The sequence below is a fragment of the Miniopterus natalensis genome, chromosome 22, assembly GCF_054644295.1.
Source record: "Miniopterus natalensis isolate mMinNat1 chromosome 22, mMinNat1.hap1, whole genome shotgun sequence".
In the NCBI taxonomy this organism is placed as follows: domain Eukaryota; kingdom Metazoa; phylum Chordata; class Mammalia; order Chiroptera; family Miniopteridae; genus Miniopterus; species Miniopterus natalensis.
In genome coordinates this window covers 5,275,404-5,298,275 of record NC_142102.1, presented here as the reverse complement: position 1 = coordinate 5,298,275, position 22,872 = coordinate 5,275,404, and the positions used below count along the sequence as shown (strand labels likewise).

At 43.3% G+C, this 22,872-nt stretch overlaps 1 protein-coding gene across 1 annotated transcript in view; it reads left to right on the top strand.

Annotated features, from left to right (window-relative positions):
- Positions 1-22,872, top strand: part of AKAP13 (A-kinase anchoring protein 13) — a 201,787-nt gene that overhangs the window by 76,193 nt on the left and 102,722 nt on the right. The window contains exons 5-7 of the mRNA XM_016209595.2: positions 5,340-5,523; positions 15,125-15,323; positions 17,848-20,971. Of these exons, the coding sequence (XP_016065081.2) occupies positions 5,340-5,523; positions 15,125-15,323; positions 17,848-20,971 (3,507 nt within the window). The remainder of the gene's footprint in view (positions 1-5,339; positions 5,524-15,124; positions 15,324-17,847; positions 20,972-22,872) is intronic.

Below are 22,872 nucleotides of genomic sequence, written 5' to 3'. Positions count from 1 at the left end.
GCGGGCTAGATCAATGACTCTCTCATCATTGATGTTTCTGTCTCTCTCCCTTTCCTTTCCTCTCTCTGAAATCAATAAAGTATATTTAAAAAAAAACACCAAAAAAAAACTTGCCTTTGAGTCAACACCTGGGATCAGGAATCTGATTTTCAAGATCGAGATTCATATTCTGCAGTTTTAACTGTTCAGTTAGTTGTGGATTAGAATCTGCAAACACTGAGTATTTTAAGGGCCGAGTAGCTTCAGTTGAGGGGCCCACGCTTGCTGTTGAGGGATGAATGTAGGGGAGCATTCTGCTCGAATCGAGCTGTACGCCAGATACTTTTAAAAAGGCATTTAAAGACGAAGGCACAAAGTAGGCTTGTTGCCTGGGATAACGAAACAGGTAAACAGGGCACTTGTTACATAACAGGACTACTTGCTGTCGAAAGTGAGGATGTGTACTGGTGTTCCAGCCTAATGCTTGTACAAAGGAGTTGTGTAGGATTTATGCTTAATCCTCATACTAATTGTTTGGATGGAGAGCTTTTAAACATTTTTTTTCAGGTCAGTGACTCCTTTGAAAATAGCTCTCAGATTTCTCCTACTGAAAAAATACATAGAGGCCTGCAGAAATTTACATATAATTTCAGGGATTCATGGCCTTCTTGCACCACAGGAATGAACATGAAATTAAGAACTTCTGGTTTAGATTTGATATTGTAAAATGGAAAGAACATAGGCAGTGGAGTCAGTTTGTTTATATCCTGGCTTCATTGCGAGATTTTGCAGAAACTAATCTGTTTCTCAATTTCTTCATGTATAAAATAGAGGAAAATATACTTGGATAGTGTGTGCTAGTTAGCAAAGCTGTTCATTTTGACTAAACCAGGACCAATATCCAGTCACCTTTTAGAGACAAAACTTTGAGCTCTGACGAGGGAAAGTAACATGTCTTATAAAAGGAAAGAGCAGGACTGCATAAAAAGGAAAGGCACTTGGAAGCATAATGAGACTGTTTTTCTTTTGCTTTAACTTACTTCTAAAGTTAATCCTCACTTTAAGCATGAGCAAGAGGGAGTTTGTCCATTTCAGTTCTTCCAAGTGCTCTTTAATCTCTAGTCACATAAAGCAGCCTATACACTGTTCTTTTTGCCTTAAATGCAAGTAAGGATTCATATGGGTGGAGGGTGGATGGTGGGGTAAGGATGCCTCCCCTCTGAGCTACCAGGTCTCATGTAGTTGTAGCTTTTTCGTGCCTTGGTGGCTGGTGAAAATGATAGATTAAGATGTTTTTTCTCCTGAAAGAATCTTGTACAGTAGAAATCAACATACCTCTCAGTTAACAGAGTTGGCCCATTGAAGACTCTAAGCAAGGAGGAGAAACATGCCAGGGGAACTTGCATTCTTATTTGATCATGGTATCGTAAAACTAAGTGACACTCGGGGTGGAAATTCTCCCCACAAAGAGAAATTGAGGTGGGGAGGGAAGGATGAGGTAGGACTAAGAAAGACTTTGCTGAACAGCGCCTGTGCGTTCTCAGTTCAGTGTATCTGATGTTGGTTAATAGAACCTCAATCGTAATAATTTCCTGCTTTAGTTTCACAATTGTTTGATAGGTTTTCATGGAAATTTGTGTGTTTTTTCAGCTGTCATAGCTACTAAAAAAGAAAATATAAACTATGAAAAGACTGCTAAGGGGAATTTTTCTTCATAGAGGCTTACTATCTTGACTACAAGACAAGCAGTGTCCAGTAATGGCAGGACTTTAGCTCCACAAGGTTTTGTTGCCTGTCAAACCTTGATTCTGTCACAAGATTACAAGTGTCATTTTCCTGAAAGCCCATGTCTCATACCGGCCTTTTGTTGTCCTTCCCCACAGGGTGTGAGATCTCCTGCGCCATACGGGACTTAGGAGTATTTGAGAGGCAGTACAGGATAGTAGAAAGAGTGGTCTTTTGGAGTGGAATTTTGGAGTCTCAGAGAGATTAAAAAATTACTGTGGGTGGGTCGATGGGGTAAGAAAAGTACACATAGTCTTTGATCACTATGTTGTTCACAGAACTTAAAACGTTTTGCTTAGTCAGAAGATCTGACAACTCGAAGCAGCAGCCATCTAGCATCTCATCAAGGCTGAATGCCCACCGAGCACTTCCGCCTTCTCTGCAGATCTGGGAGAATGTATGGGAGCTGCTTCCAGCATATTAGTAGACAGCAAGTGGGGCTTTAGACATGTCCTACTACCTTCTCTGTGGGTAGGAGCTGGGGCTGTGTAGGGATTTTTCCAATTGAGTGCGGATGGTTAACCAGGAAAACCAGCCAGCCAACATATGGCCTGTGAAATAACATTACAGCATAAAGGAAATGGGAAAGTATCATGAGTATTCAAATGGAAGGCTCTCTGAGGATAATGTTCTTTAAGACACTGAGGGAAAATTTAGAAGAGATTTTCCATTTGTCCTTTAAAAGATGGAAGGAGACAGACCTGTAATGAAATTAGAGAAGGAAGCAGCATGGAGGAAAATAGGCTTAATGAGCACGTCAGTCAGGTTTCAACCAGAGAATCACAACCCGTAGGAGGAAGAAATAGGTATTAAGATTTATTACAGGGAATGGCTTGCACGATTGTAGGGGCCGACTAAGCAAGCCCAAAATTTGTAGGGCAAGAATAGAAGATCATGGGCAAGCTCAGGTTCACCAGGGTGAGGCGCAGCTGTCATCCTCAGTAGGAAGAGGGGACCCTGAGCAGTATGGACAGACACAAGGCCTCCTCCACAGGCGGGACTTCTCTCTCCAGGGGAAACCTCAGCCCTGCTTCTGAAGCCTTCCAACTGATTCAGGCCCACTCAGATTATCCAGGATAATCTTCCTTATTAAATCAACTGATTAGGGGCTTTAATTGCATTTGCAAAAAAGCCATCACAATGAGGGCAAAGACGGGAAGGGAGTTGGCTGACATGATGCAAGGGCATCCAGAATCCCATGGCCTAATTAAATTCAAACTGGGACAAAGGACCCAATTGACATCATAGGAAATGCAGTTAGTGATCTGAAAACACAGTTGAGTAACTCAGAATGGAGGAAAAATACAAAGAATCATCAGAGGAAAAAATATATAGATATAGAGAGGAGAGAACAGAGATTGATCCTAAATTGTAGGTTTAAGCTACAGTTTAAACTGATAAAAAAAAGGAACAAAATAACAGAAACTATAGTGGGTAAAAATATTTTATTATTGGAGGAAAACATATGACTAGATGCTTTAAAAACCACAACATGATCTTGATTTTTACAAATAAGAGACAGGGTGGAGCAATGGAAAGGGTATGGTTTTTAGGCTCAAGACAGAATAATTTCCAAATCTTGTCGATTCGTGCTGTGGTCAGGTTATTAACTTGTCTTCATCTGCAAAATGAGATGAGACCTCATAGGGCTATTGTGAGAATGAAGGAAGTTAATACAAGCTACTTAGCCCAGTACATGGCCCTTAGCAGCTCCTGCTAGGGACCTTAGACTGAGATTTAGGGGGATACAGGTGCCGGAATCGGGGTGCTGGCTTTGAGCAGGTGTGCGGTTGTCGGGACTCTGCTCTTAAGTGCTGAGCTGACTCAGAGTAAATAAGGGATCATAGGGGGTGGGGGTGTGGAGGAAAGGACTTTGAAGAGGTGTCACCCAGCAAGGCCAGAATTAACCAGGCTAAACAACCACATAGTTCCTGGCCGGTTCCCGTTAGTATTTTTGATGTTGATAAGGCCGTCAGGGTGCTGGTGAGATGGTGATATTTGATCTTCTCTGAAGGGTCTTTCTGTCCTTTTGTCTGGCCTTGCCACCTGCTCTGAGATGTTGATTATTAAAATTGGTGCCTGTTCATGCAGTGGTTTCTTCCGGGTATTGATTTCTTTCCAGCCATGTGTCTCTGCTGAACACCCTATAAATCCTGAATTAGTCATTGTGCATAGTTCTGTAGGGAGATAAAAAATGAAAGGGAGCATTTGCTTCCAAGACCATTTACCTTGGCAAGAGGGAGACTAGAGCAACCCACACATGGCATTAGAAAACAGTGCAGTTCAGTGTAAAGCACAGGTTCGGAGGTGCACACATTCTTCCTGTGCTCTGCACACGGAGAAGCAGCGAGGACTTCAGCGTAAGGACACAACAGTGGGGCCCGAGAGGCCTGAGGATGCTCAGTGAAGGAGCTGAAGCCTGAGAGAGGCCACGGATGGTGAATGAGAGATGTCAGCTAAGCTGACATGCGCACCTCCAGGTCACCGTTCACAGCCCAGTCTCTGAGCTGTCCTCCCTGGCACAGAAGTGCACAGCCTGGGGGCTGCACACCGCAGCCCTGCAGTGGCATCAGCTCCCGCCACCCCAGGTGCAGACCACAGGGAGGATGCCTGAGGAAGAGAGACAGTGTTGCCAGTGAGCCTAGAATGTAATCTGAAATCTGGAAGGACAGAGGAGAGCAGGGAAAGGGAAGGTACCTGGCATTTAATGAGTACCTACTACAGCCAGTCGGCATACTGGCATTTCACCTACCTCCGCCCATTTATTCCTGCAGCCCTGGGGGTGAGGTGATGGCACTCTGTTCTAGGGATGAGCAAAGTAAGCTCAGAGAGGTTGGAGGGGCTCTGCCCTGTCCCACGGATGGCAAATGCCAAATTTGAACCCAGATTTGCCTGACTCCAGAGCCCCTACTCAGTTCACCACTTTCGAAGTGACTCCCTATACCAAGGAGCCTTCACTTGAAGTGACATAAGCCCAAACACATGTTTTTCTTTCTGAAGTTATGAGTGCATTATCTTAGAGTTAGTCTTACCTATTATGCCTGCAGATGCATTTCTTTCTTTCATTAAACAAGCAAACAAAGGAGCTGGTAGTGCCAACAATTTGATTTGCCCTTAATGTGGGGGAATAAAAAGACTTGTGTGTACTTAACAAGCAGAACCTGTTTTTAGTGTTTAACTAGTCAACTCCTGTCTGGGTGTTACTTTTTTTTTGAAGTAATTATACCCTTTATGATACACCCGTCTAAGCCCTAAGCCCAACAGCTCTTCCTCTTGGATCCCCATGTTGTGAGGCTTCATCCACTTTTTGTTTTTTGGTACGGAAAAGAACGTGTGTGTGGAGTCACCCTTATAAATTAGCTTATTTGTCAATTTGTTTTAGTTTTATTTTGATTTTACTTGAGACTTGTTTCTCTTTGGCCACAATAAAATTGTTCATGTTGTGTGTTGTAGCCTTAACTTTAGGATCTTAGGTACTTGAGATAATGTTGTTTACCTAACTTGTGTTTTTGTTAGTTTAATTTTTGTTTTCACATTTCTCCTCCACTTATTTTTATTTTCTCCCCCATCTACAGATGGTGGCCCCCGGGAGACGTTGATGCATTTTGCTGTGCGGCTGGGACTGCTGAGGTTGACGTGGTTCCTGTTGCAGAAGCCAGGTGGCCGCGGAGCTCTCAGCATCCACAACCAGGAAGGCGCGACACCTGTGAGCTTGGCCTTGGAGCGGGGTTATCACAAGTTGCACAAGCTTCTGACTGAGTAAGTGCTCCTTCTCCCTTTCTCCCTCCCCTCCCGGCAGCCCCACCCCTGATTCATGGTAGTACCACCCACTTGGCATCTCAGTGTGTTTGCCACAAATTAGAACCGCAACTCCGTGCCTTGCCTTCTGTTGGGGGCTTGTAAGCCTGCTCCTGCTCACCATTTCCCCATCTGAGAATGACATACGTAAGTCACATCACTACTTTCTCTCACCTCCGCCTTCCTGCCTTCACTGCTGCTTGCCTCTTACTATTACTGAAAACTCAGAGTAAGTCTTGTCTGTGAGGGTAGCATTCCATTACCATGTATCCATTTTATCCCAGTTTAGTACAGGGGGAAACAGTTATCCAGTGCCATGTATTTTTTCTGGTATGTCTTCAAGACTTGAAAGAGTTAATGAGAAATGGATACTTTAGTATAATTGCATGCGGAAAATATAAGGAACCGCTGAGGTTTGGTTTGAATGTAATTTCTGTGAATGAAATCAAGAGCAATAGTCTCTTCGTATGAGTAGCAGTAAAAAGCAACTGAGTTGTCCTGGAAACGTGCAGTAGGAAAGCCTGTCTGTGTGGCTGTGGGTTCGGTTGTCATACAGTCTGGCTCTTCAGAGTCTTCTGAAGGAAGGCTGTTAGAACATTCGAAGAATTCTTTTTTCTTGTGCAAAGAGAGAAATAAATGCATTGTAGCAGACAATGTTTTTCATTGGAATATTTATAAAAGGCAGAAATTTCAAGTATAGTTTTTCTTGTTTAATATATTTTTTATTTTATGATCATTGTCATCTTTCTGCCACATAACAAGAAAAACCTTCTTGGCTCTCTGTTCTTTAGCAGTTGAGGGACTCTTGTAAATTAAGGCGTTATTCCCACATTCTCAGATGTTCTGCTCATGTTAGACTTAATTTAGTTGCAGTTTGTATTTTACTGTTTTTAGCTGTGAGTGTGGGGTAGTCTGCAAAGGCCAAGAAGAGATCTCAGAATGTAATGCTACTTACTGTTACATAAACAGGTGTTTAGTTTTGTTTGTTTTTGCTTTACCTGCCAAGCTTGTAACTTTTTCCCAGTCAAGCCAGACAGAGAAGGTTCTTTGCAGAAAGCTTTCTAATGGATGCTGCAGATACAGTGACGGTAGGAGGGGCACCCTTCATCTCAGATGAGCTTTGGATACTTGAGCTCTCCTATGACAGTATTCCAGGACACGATAGGCTCCATTCCTTCGTACTTCCCATCTGGCCAGCGATTGGATTCCCTCTGCTGTTTGCCTCATGCCCTTAGGAAGACAGGCCTGGTTCCAGAAGTTGAAGCAATTAGCTTAACTATTATGAGATTCTAATGCAGTTCCCCTAAATGTGATCTTATAGCTCGGAGTTTTTGCTGGGAAGCAGGATTGGTTAAGGATTGTCATCCAAATGGGGAAATAAAGTGATTACAACAGCTTCATTATATGCTTGGTGAGGGTGTCACAAGACTTATTGCAGCACAGCTTTAAGGAAATTAGAGTGTGTGTCCTTGGAGAAGAGTGTTTGGCTTGCTTCATAGTACCCCCTCTGTTACATGTGGGACGACCACTCATCTTGTTTTTTGTTTTTTTTAAAAAAAATAATATCTATTGATTTCAGAGAGAGGCGGGGAGAGACAGAAAGAGAGAGGGGATGGGGAACATTAATGATGAGTCGTTATTGATCGGCTGCCTCCTGCAAACCCCCTGCTGGGGATCAAGCCCGCAACCCGGGCATGTGCCCTGACTGGGAATTACGCCTCCATCTCCTGGATCCTTGGTTGATGCTCAACCACTGAGCCACACTGGCCGGACATGACCACTCATCTTAGGAAGGGAAATAAGTCAGTGAAAGCGAGCTTCCAAAATCTCCAAATAGAGGACTGCAAGAGGAGGGCATGAGCATGTGGCTGCAGATCTAGCCCTGAACTTGGATTCATATGGCTGTTCTTGTAGGTTGCAGCTTTGTAACCTAGAAAAAGTGCTCTGAGCATTATTTAGGGATTTTAAAAAGGTTATGTGGTGATTTTTACTAAACCCCTCAGTCTTACAGTGGTATTAGTCGACTTTGCTTTGGTTTCAAGTATAAAAGGGGCTGCTTTGATGAATAAATGGACTGCGTGGAGAGTGCATAGCACAGTGACTGACAAAAATGTTTTCTCTTATTGCCCTTTTCTTAATTTTTCTTTTCTTCTAGGTATGTATCAGTTTTTCATTCATTAAGGAAATTTTTCCAAAATCTTGAACTGTTTTCAGGCAGCATCTGGATCACTCTACTTGATAAGAGTTTGAAATTATTCCCAATTGTAATAGATAACACTCCTAAAAAATGAGTTTGGCTCTGACACAGGCTGTGATGTCGATGCCTCTTGGTTGATGGAAAGGGAACTCTAGATGGTTAAGGAATCACTTACAGTGCTGCCTCCCTCACAGAAAGACTATTTCTTTTAAGGATTTTAACTGTGGTGTGTGGACATGAAAGTGGTGAAATACTCCACTTGCCCAAAGTGCCAGTGCAAAAATATTTGTCCTCATAACTTCATTTCATTTTCAGTATCAGTTCAACAAATCTTTATTTATCGAATGCCTGCAATGCATTGTTGGTACATTATAGATATTTCATTTCAACCTTATGACAACCTTTCTGAAATAGGCATTATATATGTTTCACTGATGAAATGTGGAGGCTCAGAGAACTAAAGTAACTAGTTCAGTGCTTTCTGGAAAAGTGGTAGAGCTGCTGTTACATCTGTGGGATTTGGAGGCCCATGTTTGTCCCCCTACAGACATCTGACAGATGGGGAAAGACGCAGGAAGATGCCACTGGGATAGGGTATGAAAGGGCTATAAGCTTTCCGTTTAGTCCTGGCCTCTACTTTCCTGAGGGAAACAAGATTCTCAGTACCATAATGTGACATTTATATTACCCATCATATGGGCTTAAAAGTATTGTTGGTTACACTTAGCTGGTCTTTTTACATTTCATTCTCATGACAGCTTGAGTGAGTAGGCTAGGTGTTACTATCCCTGTTTTGTAATTGAGGAAACTGAGTCCAGTGAGTTGCCCTAAGTCAAAAGGCTACGAAGTGACAGAACCAAGCTAAGGCTCAAAGTCCAGTGATCTCTCCAGGTTGGGATGACACTTGTGCACATGCAGAGCACTGACCCAGCCTGGCAAACCCTGGGCCGTCAGTCACGGTCTACTGTAGTGGGCAATGTTGGTCCCTTCTAAAGAGCTTGTGCCTGTAGTTTCTCAAGTCCTTCTTTTGACACATTTGCACTTGAAACCTGGGTTCAGGGTCAGAGGGTAGGGTAACTACTTAAGTGTACATATTTCACAATGGAGCCAAGTACAATTGAGCAAGATGTTCTGTTAACACAGTGATCGCCTTTTTAGGGTCCTTTTCAAGTACTTGACAAGTGGGTCCTCAGTAGCCCATCTGGTGCAAAACAAGTTTGGAGCCTTTGCTTTTACTTAGGAGGGGAAAGAATGAAGTAAATGTACAAACTTAACCTTCAAACTAATGGCCAGGATTTTTTTTCTTAGTTTACATTCAACTGTCATAAGCCCCATCCATCTGTCCGTTTGTCCGTTCATTTGTCTGTCCATTCATCTACCCATCAATTCACCCATCCATCTTCCTACCCTCCTTTCTCGCTATGTGGTCGGGCCCTTGTGTTTGGGTAAAGATAAGGTGGTAGAACTGAGTGGAAACTAGGAAGTGGGAGAAGGGCAGTGACATTTATTAAACAGTGAATATTGGCTACCTTGGTGCTTTACCCGTGCTCTCATTTAAAACTTCTCAGCAAACATCTAAAGTGCCGTTAGGTTAGTAAGTCAGTACTGGGTTCTTCAGATGAGAAAAGTAGACCCAGAGGGGGCAGTACCTTGCCCAAGGCCTTGTAGTCAGCAGTTGCCATTACTCACAAGCTTGTTGTTCTTAAACTATGGATAGAATTTTATGAGGAGTTAAGTTTGGTGACATTGTCAGTCTTTTAACCAAACTAACTTGGTTATGGTGATTCATAGATCTGGCTTTCAGTGACGTTTTTCCCCTCCTTTTTTGGTAAATTTTCCACTGAAGCATTTTAAGAATTTTGACATTTCATAGTTTTTTTGTTTTTGTTTTTGTTTGTAGGCCATTCAAACAGTAATTTCAGGATTTCCTCATCTGGCAACATGCTGGAAAATTGCAGAATGCACTTTCTGAGGATAGTATTTGTATTTATATACCAGTAACACTAGTTGCTATTTATTGTATTTTTGCCAGACATTTTCCACAAATTCTTGTACAATTTATCCTATTCCCCAACTCTTTTTTTAAAAATATGTCTTTATTGATTTCAGAGAGAGGGAGGGAGAGGGAGAGGAAGAGAGAGAAACATCAATGACGAGAGTCATTGATCAGCTGCCTCCTGCATGCCTGCTGCTGGGCATCGAGCCGGCAACCTGGCCATGTGCCCTGACCGGGAGTTGAACCGAGATCTCCTGGATCCTAGGTCGATGCTTAGCCGCTGAGCCACACCCGGCTGGGCCAAAATTAGTTTTTATGTAATCTCATATCTTTAATTCTTTTATCATTTATTTTTATAAGTATTTGTTGGCTCAAAAAAGATAAAGTGTTCTTCTGAAAGTTATTTAGCGAATGCATTATCAATATTCCTATTAACTGTTAACCTATTTCTTTATTAATTTAACCATTTGAAAACTTGTTTTTGTGCATAGCATGTAAGTGTTCACAATCACAATTGTAGCATTTTGCTTTTATGGTAAATACACATTTATGCTTTAACTGGCCAGCAGAATTTCTGCATAAAAAGCATATAAGGAGATCTGCACTTTAAATTATGTAGAGAATGCTTATGGAATACTCCGTATTTTCACAGTACTTTTTTTTTTTTTTTTTTGTAATTCACATTGGTTTTTTTTTGTTTTCTTTATAAACAACATATCATACAGTTTAATCCAAATTTTGAATATAATATAATAACTGATACTATTCTATTGTTGAATTTAACAATACTTTTAGTGTTGGTGTTACTGCTTCACTGATAGAGGATGGTAACCTCTGCAATCACTTGGTTGTTGCTCATATACATGTTCAGTAGACATTAAGTATTTGGCTTTAAAAAGGGCAAAGCTGAACTTGAGTGCATTCAAGTTTATCACCTGTGAGCCTCAGTTTTCTCATCTGTAAAATGAGAAATGACAGCATGTGCTTCATAGGTCTGTTAGAATTAAATGAGAACATGCTTGTAAAGTTCTTAGAAACGTAGCATGTCCCTTTATTTGGAGATCTAGGAAAGATTTGTTGGAAATAAGGTGATCACTCAGCCTTGTATGACTCTGATGTGTCTGCACCACCACCAGTTTCTGACATACCTTCCTGGTCAGCCCCACCCCACAACAGTAATGCTATCCCTGCAAGCATTAGGCAACTAAAGCCCTTTTTTCCTCTCAGATTTTTTGAAGTAAATCGTGGTAGGGTGATGTAGGGCGAGGTGCCTGACGGTTACCCCACAAGCAAGGTTCCTGTGCCTTTTTTTTTTTTAAATGCCACATACTCAGAAACTTCCTTTTTGTTCATTAGAACGACACCAGCCCAATATTCTACCATATAGTCACAGTGTACTGAGCACTTTGGGAGGGCCAAACACCACGCCAACACTTGTTCACTTGATCTCACAACAAGCTTGGTATTCCCACTTTACAGACGAGAAAACTGAGCTTTAGAGAAATGTAGTAACTGTAGTTCCTCCCCCCCCCAAAAAAAAGGGAAGAGAGAAGCTAAAAATATCAGTGCTAAAATGTGCAGTGAATTTGCATGTGCATGAATGCATAACTAGCCTAGCAGTGGGTTCCCTGCAACCCCACCTAAGATAGTGAGTAGCCTCCTGTTCATTTTGAGGTGGTCAGTGACCCCTCCCTGCCCTCACCCTCCCTCTGCATTTAGCCTCTCTCTCCTGCTCCAGTTTAGTGGAGTTGGGGTTGAGTTGGTAGGACTCCCTGAGGTTTGGCACTGTTATGGTGGTGTGGTTTCTTGAAAGATACTGCAGTGGCCCTCAAATAAGGAACTAGGTGCTGCACTTCCGTCTGAAGGAGACAGCAAAGCACGCCCTTGGGCAGGGCCGACCTGGCTGTGTTCTCTCCTCTTAAAGCTGCAGTGTGAAGCCCGGAGCCACGTAGGATGGGCTTGCGGTGCTCGTGGTGCGTGGGCAGCCGTGAGTGAGTACAGTGGCACCTTGTCGGTCTTCATTGCTTGTTCTCTGGCACTGGATCTGACTCTGTTGTACCTCGACAAGGTGTAGCTTTGAACTTCTCCCTTGAATGACCAGTGTTGTTAGTACTGGAAAGATGTTTTTTTCCGTGCAGTTGATGTTACCGGGTTTTAGAGTACGTTAACCTTAAACCTGAGCTTTTTGGTGAGTTGCAACCTGCTGGACAAGGTAAGCAGCACAGGTTGGTTGAACACAGTTGATTGAACACAGCAGCTTGAACACTGGGAGGTTAGTCGAAATTCACTCTGGGCTTACAGAATTTTGCTGTACCACATACATCAACCTTGAGTTTAGGAGCTAACCCCAGGCTCTGAGGAATGGCCTCTTAATTTGTGTTTTTCTACAGTTAAAAACTTGGTACGGATCCTATAAAATTTATGATAACAAAACCTAATTAACATCGCTGATCAGCTTCTCATAAAGATCCTATCAGACTTATAGTTTGTATTATTTGAATGTGGTCAGAGTTAGAAACTGTTACAGGGTAGGTATCACTGTGGAGGTGGAAAGTCGGGGTACAGATTCTGGCTTTTCGTGTATTAGCTGTGCACTGAAGCAGGTTGTCCTTTAAGCCTCATCTTTCTCACATGAAAAGTGGAAATACCCTGATAACTGCATTAAAGTTGCTGTGAGGAATAAATGTAAATGATCCACATCAGGTACCAGACCAACAGTTAATAGTTTTATTGTTTTGTTCTACATTCTCTTCATTCCCTTTGCTTTCTCTGTGCAGCTGCGCTGGCCCTAGCCACACTGGCAGCGGGTTGGCACCTCAGGATCTTTGCATCTGCTCTCCTCTTTCCACAATACAATCTGTCCCAACAACTCCACATGCTGGCTCTTTCATATGATTCAGGTTAGTTGTTAAATCTCAGAGATTTTCCTGACCACCAATCTGAAGAAGCCACTCCCCTCCAAGGAATTTTTTGCTGCAAGCAGCCTGATTGATTCTCTGTAAAACACTTATCTTGACTTGTAATTATACCCTACTATAATATAAGCTCCATTATAGTAGGGACCTTGGCTGTCTTATTTGTTCATTGATATATTTCTAGTACCTGGGAGCATAGTAGATAACTGTGTGAGTATTTGTTGAATGTTTGAATGAATAAATTTATAACCTAGACCATTCATTTTCTGGAAATGGGATGTTTTGAGATATCTTGAAATATGAAGTTAGGAACAACATAAAGAAGATCAGATGCCAGGTAGAATGCATTTTTAGTGCAGTGGCATACCATCTGTAGTGTTATTTTTTTCACTGGCCTTTGGAGAAATTTTATCAATAATACAAAAATACCTATGTCAATATTTTAATGCAAGTATTCATATACAGCCTAGTATTTTTATAATTGCCTCATGTAGACGTAGTTCCCTCCTGTTTCTTAGGATTTAGATTTGCATTTTGAGTTTATGCAGTGTAAATTATGATTCTGTGTATACTTAGGCTATAAATATCTTCTGGAGTCTTTTGTATATGCAGACACTTGTAGAGAATATGTGCTAACATGAAAATGATTTTTTTCTTTTAAATCCTCACCTAAGGATATTCTTTCCATTGCTTTTGAGAGAGAATGGGAGGGAGGGAGAGATGGAGAGATAGAGAGAGAGAGAAACATCCAACTTGAAAGAGAGAGACACCAACTGGTTGCCTCCTGCACTCGCCCGGACGGGGGAGGGGGGGAGAGGTGCGGGGCCTGCAACGGAGGCACACACCCTTGGCGGGGATTGAACCAGGTATCCCTCAATCTGCGGGCTGACACTCTAACCGCGGAGCCAAACTGGCCAGAGCTGAAAATGATTTTAATAGTTAAGATATAAGTGTTCAGGAGACTACCTCTCAGTACCTTTAAAAAAATATAATGTAAGGAAACATTTTGCTTTTAGCTTTTCTTTAAGCTCATCAATTCACATAAGTTACTGTACTAGATTGTTCGGGAATAGATTGCGTAGAATGAATGAACAACTTTATGTTTTAGCCCCCATTCAGCCCTTAGTTGTACGAAACCTTGGTCGGTTTACCTAAACTTGGTTCTCCATTTGTACGTAGAGCATTGGCCTTGTTACTTGGAAGATTAAAAATGATATTTATGATGAAAGTGCACTGAAAAACTAGATATTGCTTCACAGTGTGTTATTTTAATTATGTGCTGTGATTAGTTTCCGGTATTTCATATTTGATTCAGGGAAATCACGTCAGTAAGTGACCACTGCCCTTTCTGCTGCCGAGGCTTTCATCGTTCTGATGGGCGGGAGGGAAGGGGCTAGCCCAGGGCAGGTGGGAAACGGCAGGCGTCAGGGATCGTGGCTGCACCAGCTGCCTAAGGAGAGCAGGAGCAAGCAGGGCAGGCCCACCGTGTAGGAGGCATCCTGGAGCTTGGGAGGGATGGGCACAGTGTCATCGAGCGGATGGAGATTGTTAAAGCTCCTGTCAGATGGCCTTGAGCTTCTCACTGAGAAGGGAGTAAAGGTCCCCTGGCAATTGAGGAGACAGGGCTCAAGGTGGGCCACTGAGACAATTATGGAAAGTTTCAGTAACCCCTGTGGGGTTGGATTAACACACAGGTGAGTAAAAACTGAGCAGCAGTGAGGCCTGGCTGAATAGGGACTTTAAAAAATTATTAAAACCATTTAATTAAAATCTAAGGTCTGTCTCAGAAATGCTCTTTTACATACCTGTGCCTTTGTCGGCTTTATGTTTGTAATGATATGAGTTGAGCAAAATTCTGTCTTTTAATGAAAAAACTATAACTTGAAGTTCTTGGAACCGAGTTCTTCGTTGCGGATAGGGTTTGATGGTTATATTGCCGAGTGCACATGCTGCGGCCTGTGGCGGTGCTTCCTCCTCCTGCTGTTACCACAAGTTGGAGGGCCCTTGTGTTGCATGGAGGAGTGATTGGCTCTTCCTTTCCCAGTACAGGGGACTGGAATTAGTGTACTGTGGAACCCATTTTAGGAGAAACACTTAATAAGCCTTGCTTTTATTGAAAACCAGACTAGAGCTGTCCTCCTTCCATTTCCTCATTATTTAGTTGTTAGCATAACATTAACTATTTTAAGATCCCAGACTTCTTTTTATCTTGATCAAAATGACATCCTTAGGGAGGAATCCTGTAGTTTTTATTTAACCCATTTGTGGCCTCTTGTGAGGAGGGTGGAATCATTAGTTATATGCCCGAATCATTGGGGAACTATCCAAACCAGATTTCTCCTGCAGAGCTTCAAAGAGCAATCCAGTGGGCAATACTACGTAAGACTTGGAGGGTTAAACCTGTGCCTGAGAGGTAGGACGTAACTATACTAACCAGAGATTACTTGCTTACAGGGAGAATGCTGGAGAACCAGATTCCTGGAGCAGTTTATCTTATGAAATACCGTGTGGAGATTGTTCTGTGAGGCATCATCGAGAGCTGAATGTCTATACATTAACCTCAGAGTACCAGTCACATCATGAACCCCTACTTCCTGCGGACAGTTGCTCTGGGCACATTTTTAAACTGATGAACATCCAACAGCAGCTAATGGTAAGGAAGAAAATTTCCATTTTAAGACTTTTGTTCCTTCACTCCTTTCCCCAATGAACCTTGCTATACTAAAAACAAAATGCTTCCCTCAGAGGTTGCGAAACCTGTAAATAAAGCAGTTTTAGCAATATTCAGTGTTTCCGCTTACAGATGCAGAACTAGTATTGAGTTTGTAGCAATAGGAGGCTGTGAGAATTTTTCATTGGATATTGCCAGGTTTTTGAAAAATTAAAGATACACAGACACATTGCAGATACAGAAATATGTAACAACCAGAACTAAATTTTCCTGGCAGGAAAGGAAATTCATCTGTTTATCTTTATAAATTTGTTGGTTTAACTTTATAAAACTAAATGAGCAAAGTAGCTTCTGATATTGTTGCTAAAGTGCAAGAACCAGATTTACTCAGAAAAAAAGCCTTTTCACAACTTTTTCAGTGAGTGATGACAGTGCTGCTATATTTAAATCGATAGTTGTATGGTAAAAAGATCACTAAAAAAATTAAGATTTCATAATCCACTCAAAGCCTTCAAGATGAAGTTGTTGCCAGACATAAAAACATTACAGACTCCCTGATAGCATTTGTTATGGATAATATGAACGTCATGTGGGTACATCTCTCTGGGCCATAACATCTGAAAGGCTAAGTTTAGATCATTTTTCCACCCAGTTTATTTCAGAGATGATTTGATTTGGAAAAAGCTTGACAATAATTTCATTTAAGGTCATCTAGGGTCAGCTCAATGCCAGAGGCTTCTTTAGGAGCAGGCATTACTCTGAGGCCAGCAGGCCAATGTACTTCATAGTAGGGTTGTGTGAGGAGCCTGCCTCTGCCTGTCCGAATCATGTTTATTCCAGAACAGGTGTCATTTTATTTTCCTCTGAATGACTGCCAGGAAGTCAGGTTTTCCTTTAGAGCTTTTCTTACGAGGTGAATCATAGCCCAATTGAAAATATCAGTTTGCAGGTGTCAAAGCTACCTGCAAGGTATGGGAATAGTTGACAGGAAGTCATGAGATACTAAAACTGGCAGAGGATGCATGTGTTAGGGACATTTTTCAAGAAACATCACTTGTTTCTACAAATCTCTGTTCTGTAATGTTTACATTTTATTAAATATAATGAACTGCTTTTGTAATTTTTAGGAAATTGTTATGCTTTCAACAGGAACCAAAAGCAAGCTAATTTTGAATATGCCATGGAACATAGCGTAGAAGCTTTTAGTGGAATACATTTTTCTAGGGCTCTTATTGGAAGGACTTCACTGAGCACAACACTAAACTTTTACAATAGACCCAGTGGGTAGGCAGAAATAGTCTGCTGACAGAACACTCTAAGTACTCAGTGTCTTTCCTGGGTGAGCAAATGATCGAGAGGACAGCGGACAGGAAATATGCATGAAGTTATTGCAATAGGCCAGATAATGAGTTAAGAGCAAACCAGATGGTTTAAAAATAATTTCTGAGCACTGAACAAATAGGATTATTATAAGAATTCCTGAAATTGTGATTTACAGGCAAACTCACCCTAAAGATCATTTGTATTTTTTCTTCTTCATTTTTCATAAGCCTTGTCTACATGTACATGTGATTTTGGCAAATTATAACCTTGGATTAACTAAGGACTTATTTTTTTTTCTACATCATGTTATAATTATTATTTTTAAAAAAATTTTACTTTGGTCTTCATAGTTTTAACATTTGTATATGGCATAGCATTTTCTGTCAGTTTGATCAACCATAATTATTTTAACCATTACCATGTAGTGGTTATATCTGTTTATATTAAAAAAAATACTTTAAAATTGCAAAAACTGTTTTTGAAGATGACCTAGAATATTCTCAAGCCATCTGAGAATAAGGAATTAGGTATTATTAGTTTGATATTTTATTTTTTTAATATTTAGATTAGACAACAGAGGAACTGCTGTTATCAAAAAGCAAAAGAATATCTACTGTTCTTGAAATTAGGACCCATATCTAAAATCGTCAGGCCAGATTGAATGGTACCTACTTTGGGGATTGAGGGACACCGTGCAACTCCTCAGTAAGAATTTAGGGCACAGGAGCTTCTGCCTGTGCCTTGTGATTAAAGAGCATTTACCCAGCTGGTGGGGATTTGTTTTTACTTGTATACGTGAAGCAGGATAAGAGCAGCCTCTGCCCTTCTAAATACCTCCTAAAAAAATCTTAGTTGCTCATTTGAAGGAAGTCACTGTGCTTTTTAAAAAGAAGGTTTTTGATGCTCACTTTTAAGTTACTTTCTAAGTTTATAATATAGAAAATAGTCATCTTGTATATTCTTGGTTGTTTTTATTATTCCAGCAGATATGTAGCTACAAGGGAGGAAAGTGATATCAGGAACAAACGAAAATTTATTTGTATTTATTTAGATCAGCTCATCGTGTGTTCTCAGAAGGGCTGGAATGGTAGTGAGTTCTCTCCAACAGCATTTTTGTGTATAGGTGTCAGTGACGTCTTTTCCCTTGAACAATTTAAAAAAAAAATTTTTCATTTCCTTTTAGAAAACAAACCTCAAAGAGATGGACAACTGTATGCCCTTAACGGTGACAGCACAGGATCTTTCAGGTCTGCCCACTGCCCAAGATACAGATGGCTCATTTCTTCCCTGCGCATTAGTGTCCACGGACAGCCAGCAGTGTTCCTCCCCTCCTGCAGATGCTGAGAGCTCTCCTGGCTGCCCAGGGAGCACGGCTGGGCAGATTGAATGTTCCTCCGATTTATCCAGTGTGGGTAAGGAAGAGAATACAGAGGGTTCCCGTAGGAAGGAAAATAAAGGCTTGGAGAGAAAAGAGGAAGAGGCGGAGCCAACAGCCACTGTGGACTCTGAGAATGTGGCTGATCCCCAGAGCTGCCTTCGGAGCATGTCTGATTGTGGAGGAAAGGGGACAGAAGGCCTTCCATCCTATGAAATCAGAGGTGAAGAAACTGGAACAAAATCTGCTGCAGTGGCCACAGCCCAGGAGTCTCTGAGCAGTGGAGGTGCTGTCCTACTGGGAGTCCCAGGCATGGAATCAGGCACAGCCCAGCATTTCTCTGGAGGTGAACTGGTAGGCAGTTCAACAGTAGATGCCAGTGTCCCAGAGACTGCAGGGGGAACGGAACGCGGTCTCGTGAACCCAGATACCACCACGCAGAAGAAGATACCCAAAGTAGGGGAAAGTACAAAGGAAAGATTCGAGAACTCTAATGTCAGCACAGCTGGAGCCTCTGACGTGAGGGACACAAAGAAGCCTGTGGATAAAGCCATTGTTCCGAACTGTGTTTCTGCCACCAGCTCCCTGAATGGTGACACACCTGCTGAGTCTTTACTTGCATTGAGTAATGGAGAAACCCTTGTTGAAAAAACTGCCGAAACTGAAACTTCAAGATGTTGTGAAGGGAGTGCTCGTGCTGCAGATCAGCACCCTCTCATCATTCCAGCTGCTGCAAATGACAAGATTTCAGACAGCTTAGAGGCAGACACTCCCTTAGCCAACACACGTGGGGAACTGTCGCCCTCTGACTTCACCTTCCCCAGGCCACAAAAAGATGTTATGCCAAACCAGAAATCAGAAACGAATTCGTCTCATGTTCAGAGCCAGAGCAGCAAACCACCCGTCTGCTCCACGCCTGGAGACAATAAACCTCATGCTGCCTCCGCCTGTGGACAGAACGCGGTGACTTCTAGCAGTGCGTTGGCTGCAGAGCGTTGTGATGACATAGTCACCCAGCCTGGAGGCACCACCGCAGGACTGCCCCACGCACAGCCTCCGCCCACTGCCGTCTGCTCGGAAGGCCCACAGACTAGCACAGTCACCCCTGACCCTGTAAGAGACACCCAGGAAGATGTGGGTTTTTGTCCTCTTGAAGTTTCGGGTAAAGAGGGCCAAGCAAGAGATTTGAACTTAGAAACATCTTTAACAAATATGCTTGAGGTCTCTCATCATCCACCTGCTGTTTCCCCCAAAGCAGAGACAGAACCAGCGCCGGACCAGGCAGTGACATCAGGCAGGACTTTCTCTCTGGCAGGCGGCGAATCAGTAATGAAAGATGACGTACTCTCTCTTGTCCCCTCCCAGAAAGAAAAGGGAACAGCAACTCCTGAACCACATACCGCTACACATTGTAGAGATGGCGGAGATTGGAACGGTCCAGATGAGCAGCCACTAGAAGACAGTGCAGCAGGCCTGTTTACAGCCTCCACTGCCCCGGACCTTCAGCCTAGCATGGGGAATGCCAGTCCTGTAGGATTTGGTGGGGAGCAGGAGGGTCCCTGCCTCTCAGCAGCCCCTGAAGTTCTGAGTGTCGAGGGGGGCACCGACTCTTCCCTGCTACATGTGGGTAAGGCCCCTTTGGCCTCTGATTGCAATTTGACTGAAGAAGGAAAAAATCTGGTGGTTCCAGAAAGCTCTGCAGCTCAGGGACAGGACGATAAATTTAAAACAGTGATTTGTTCCTCCATTAAGGAAGATACTTTTCCTTCAGGAATGTTGCAGGAAGAGCAGGGAACAGACGCCCCTGGACAGGAGTTACCAGAAGTCCAGGGAGAACCTAGCTCAGCCGCCTGTGCCCAGGACAAAGCACTGGAACACGGTAATTCACGGGGCACACCCTCGGCCTGTCTGAACGCAGAAACCAAACATAACAAGGAAGTGGCCCCACCAGTCTCACTGGTGACTGAAGGTGGGGCTGCACAGAGCCCGGTGCCACCAGGAGCAAGTCTGGCTGCAGACTTGGGCCAAGAAGCTGTGGGTGCAGAGCAGAGCAGCTCACCTCTGCTGCCAGGGCTGTTACCAGATGGGTCTAAGGCTCTTAATTGCAATGGATCTTTTGCTATGGATGTTGGAGTAAAATACACTCAAACCCAGGGAAAGACCACTGCTTGTGCGGTGAGTGGAGATATGGCATTGGATGTTGCAGTGGATAGTGCTCTGCAAGGAACTGTTGAAGCCAGAAGAAAGGATTTATCGCACAATGTCCAAGACGACCTGATTCCAGAAGTCTTGCGGAGCCAGGAGGGTATGACCCAGGGTTTGCCAGGAGCTTTACCAGATAAAGGTGCCACTGACCTCCAAGGTGCTGCACCCCCAGAGATGGTGCCTCTTGGTTGGGAGAAGGGGAAGCTGGAGGGAGCTGACCTCAGCTGCAGCATGGGTGACTCTGAGGGGGCCCAAATCAATGACGACGCACATCATGTCCCACTGCAGCCCATTGCCAGAGAGCTCCCTGCAGAGAGAGGGCTCTCAACCGGTGATGACAAGGCCCCGAGCAGGGACGGGGGCACTCCCTCTGTACCTTATGCTGTGTCTGCCAAAGCTGGGTATCTGCCTAAGAGAGCAGACTCGATCGAGGAGGCTGCGAGTCGTATAGTGGATGCTGTCATAGAGCGAGTCAAGGCCTCAGGAGCCCTGCTGGCAGAGGGGGAAATCAGTCACATGCCACCAGCGAGTCCTTCAGAGTCAGGTCCAGGGGCTGAACAGCTGGAGAGCACTTCTCCTGGGAAAGTGATCGCTCTCCTGCCTGGGGAGACTGCACCAATGGGCAGCACTCATGAAGAAGTCCTTGGAAACCCTGCAGGATGTTTTGCTGGAAGGGAGGAGCCAGAGAAGATAATTCGGCCGGTTCAAGGACCTGAGCCAGCAACAGGTGAGCAAAGCAGAATACAAAATTAGCAACGTGAGAGACAAATTCCCTTAGAGTCTGTGTGATGTGCAAGTAGAAATCCAGGCGTCTGTTGTTTAGAGGTCTTGCATTCCTTGGGTCGGTTGCCAGGTTAGTAGTCACCACCATCAGGGAGGCACATCACTTCAGGGTTGAACACACTGTGCTTGCTGTATTGCAGACCCCTGGCTTGGTTGCTTAAGTCCGTAAATGCTCTGTCCGTCACGCTGGAGCTGTTGCAGCCTTACCCTGGAACAGTGTCTGCCAGATCACTGGTGCTCTCAAACGATAAAGGAATTTAGCAGGTGTTTGCATCACACGGCTTAGTCGTTTTCTCTAGAGCCATCAAAACAGTGCTGAAAAAGTGTGTTTTATTTATAAGCCTGAAACTCCTCCTCCAGCCTTAGTCTGTTCTGAGCAAAGTAAGAGTAGAGGTTTTGGGAGCAGCTGGCTGTAAGGATGGTTCTAAGTCAATGGCCCGCATCCCAGATGGTGGGATGAGGTCGTCAGGGAGGGGGAGGGCAAGGGGACTCCGTCCTAGGGCCTGTAGCTTTCGGGCAGCAGCCTGGGAATGCAGGAGCCTGCACCGTGCAGGGATAGGATGCAGGATTTCCGCCCCAGCCCAGTCTGCCGAGCTGCTGTCATAGGGCAGACGTGGTGTCTGCTTATCTTGGTGAAGCAGCTGCACTGAGCTGATTGCTCACACAGCAGCCTGTTCCATGTCCAGAGAGCAAAGAGAAACCACTACTGCTCAGTGGAAATCAGCCCTCCGAGTAAAACTTCTCACTGGGAGTTGATGCCAAAGCTGAAACTGGAGTCAGACTCGGTATTACTCCTGAAACCTTTCAAGGTCAGTTTGATTCGCTCAGAAACCGCCACCTGTTACCAGGTATAGACAGAGGACCTGTCTCAATGTTTGCTCCCAGGCTTTTGTAGGTAAGAACTAGCCTGTTTCGTTTTTATTGTTTGATTGTGTTTTTGATGTTTTTTCCTAATTTTTGAAAATTCCTTTAAGTGTAGTACAGGTTAAGAGTGTGGGGGTGGGGTGTGTAGAGAAATGAGCAAACAGAACAGGAAAAGAAGTTGCTTAGGAAGCAGAGCAATGCAAACACAATTGTCATTTTCCCCAATTAAGCATTTTTAACCATTTATAATCTCTTTTTTTTAATTCAGTTGAGGGATTTAAAAAAACCTGCAGTATTATTTTTGGGTCATTTTAGTTCTATTAATGTTTTGTATTGTAAGTGGTAGAAATTTGTTGGCTGCTAGCTCAGAATTTAAATGAGAAGGTCTCTAATTTTTAAAATAAGGCACAACAACAAGTCTATTTTGGGGGCCGGGCAGGTTGACATTTCAGAAGAATGGGAATGGCTGTAAGCTGATGCCTGGCTCTGTTCCTTTCATTTGGGTGCCGTGTCTTTGGCCACATGGGCTGGACTTATTTCTCTTTCTGGCTCAGCAATCAGAATTTAACCCAAGGCAGTGTGAACTATCTGAGCATTGTTATCTATAGTATTCTATGAGGAAAGGTAGAAACCAGGGAGAAGTTCAGACTTTGATAAAGATGCTAAGAAATGATTTTTAAGATCTTGAGGTTTTAGGAAGGAAAATGAGATGAGCGCCATTTCAGCAGTATGTCTGGGGTTGTTGGGGTTGGTTGATATGTGTGGGCGAGTTACTTGTTCTGCTACTAAGAGAAGTCATATGTGCTCAGTGCTCATGGCCTCAAATTACAGAGAGAAGTAGCCAGTGATAAAAATCTGTGCTTTCTTCAGAAAACAGCCTGGATTGGGGAAAGTCCCTGGTCACATTGCCCTGGAAAAAAAGCACCTGAGTGTGATCTCATAGCAGAAGGGTATTTTCTAGGAAGTTTATATTCCATTCAT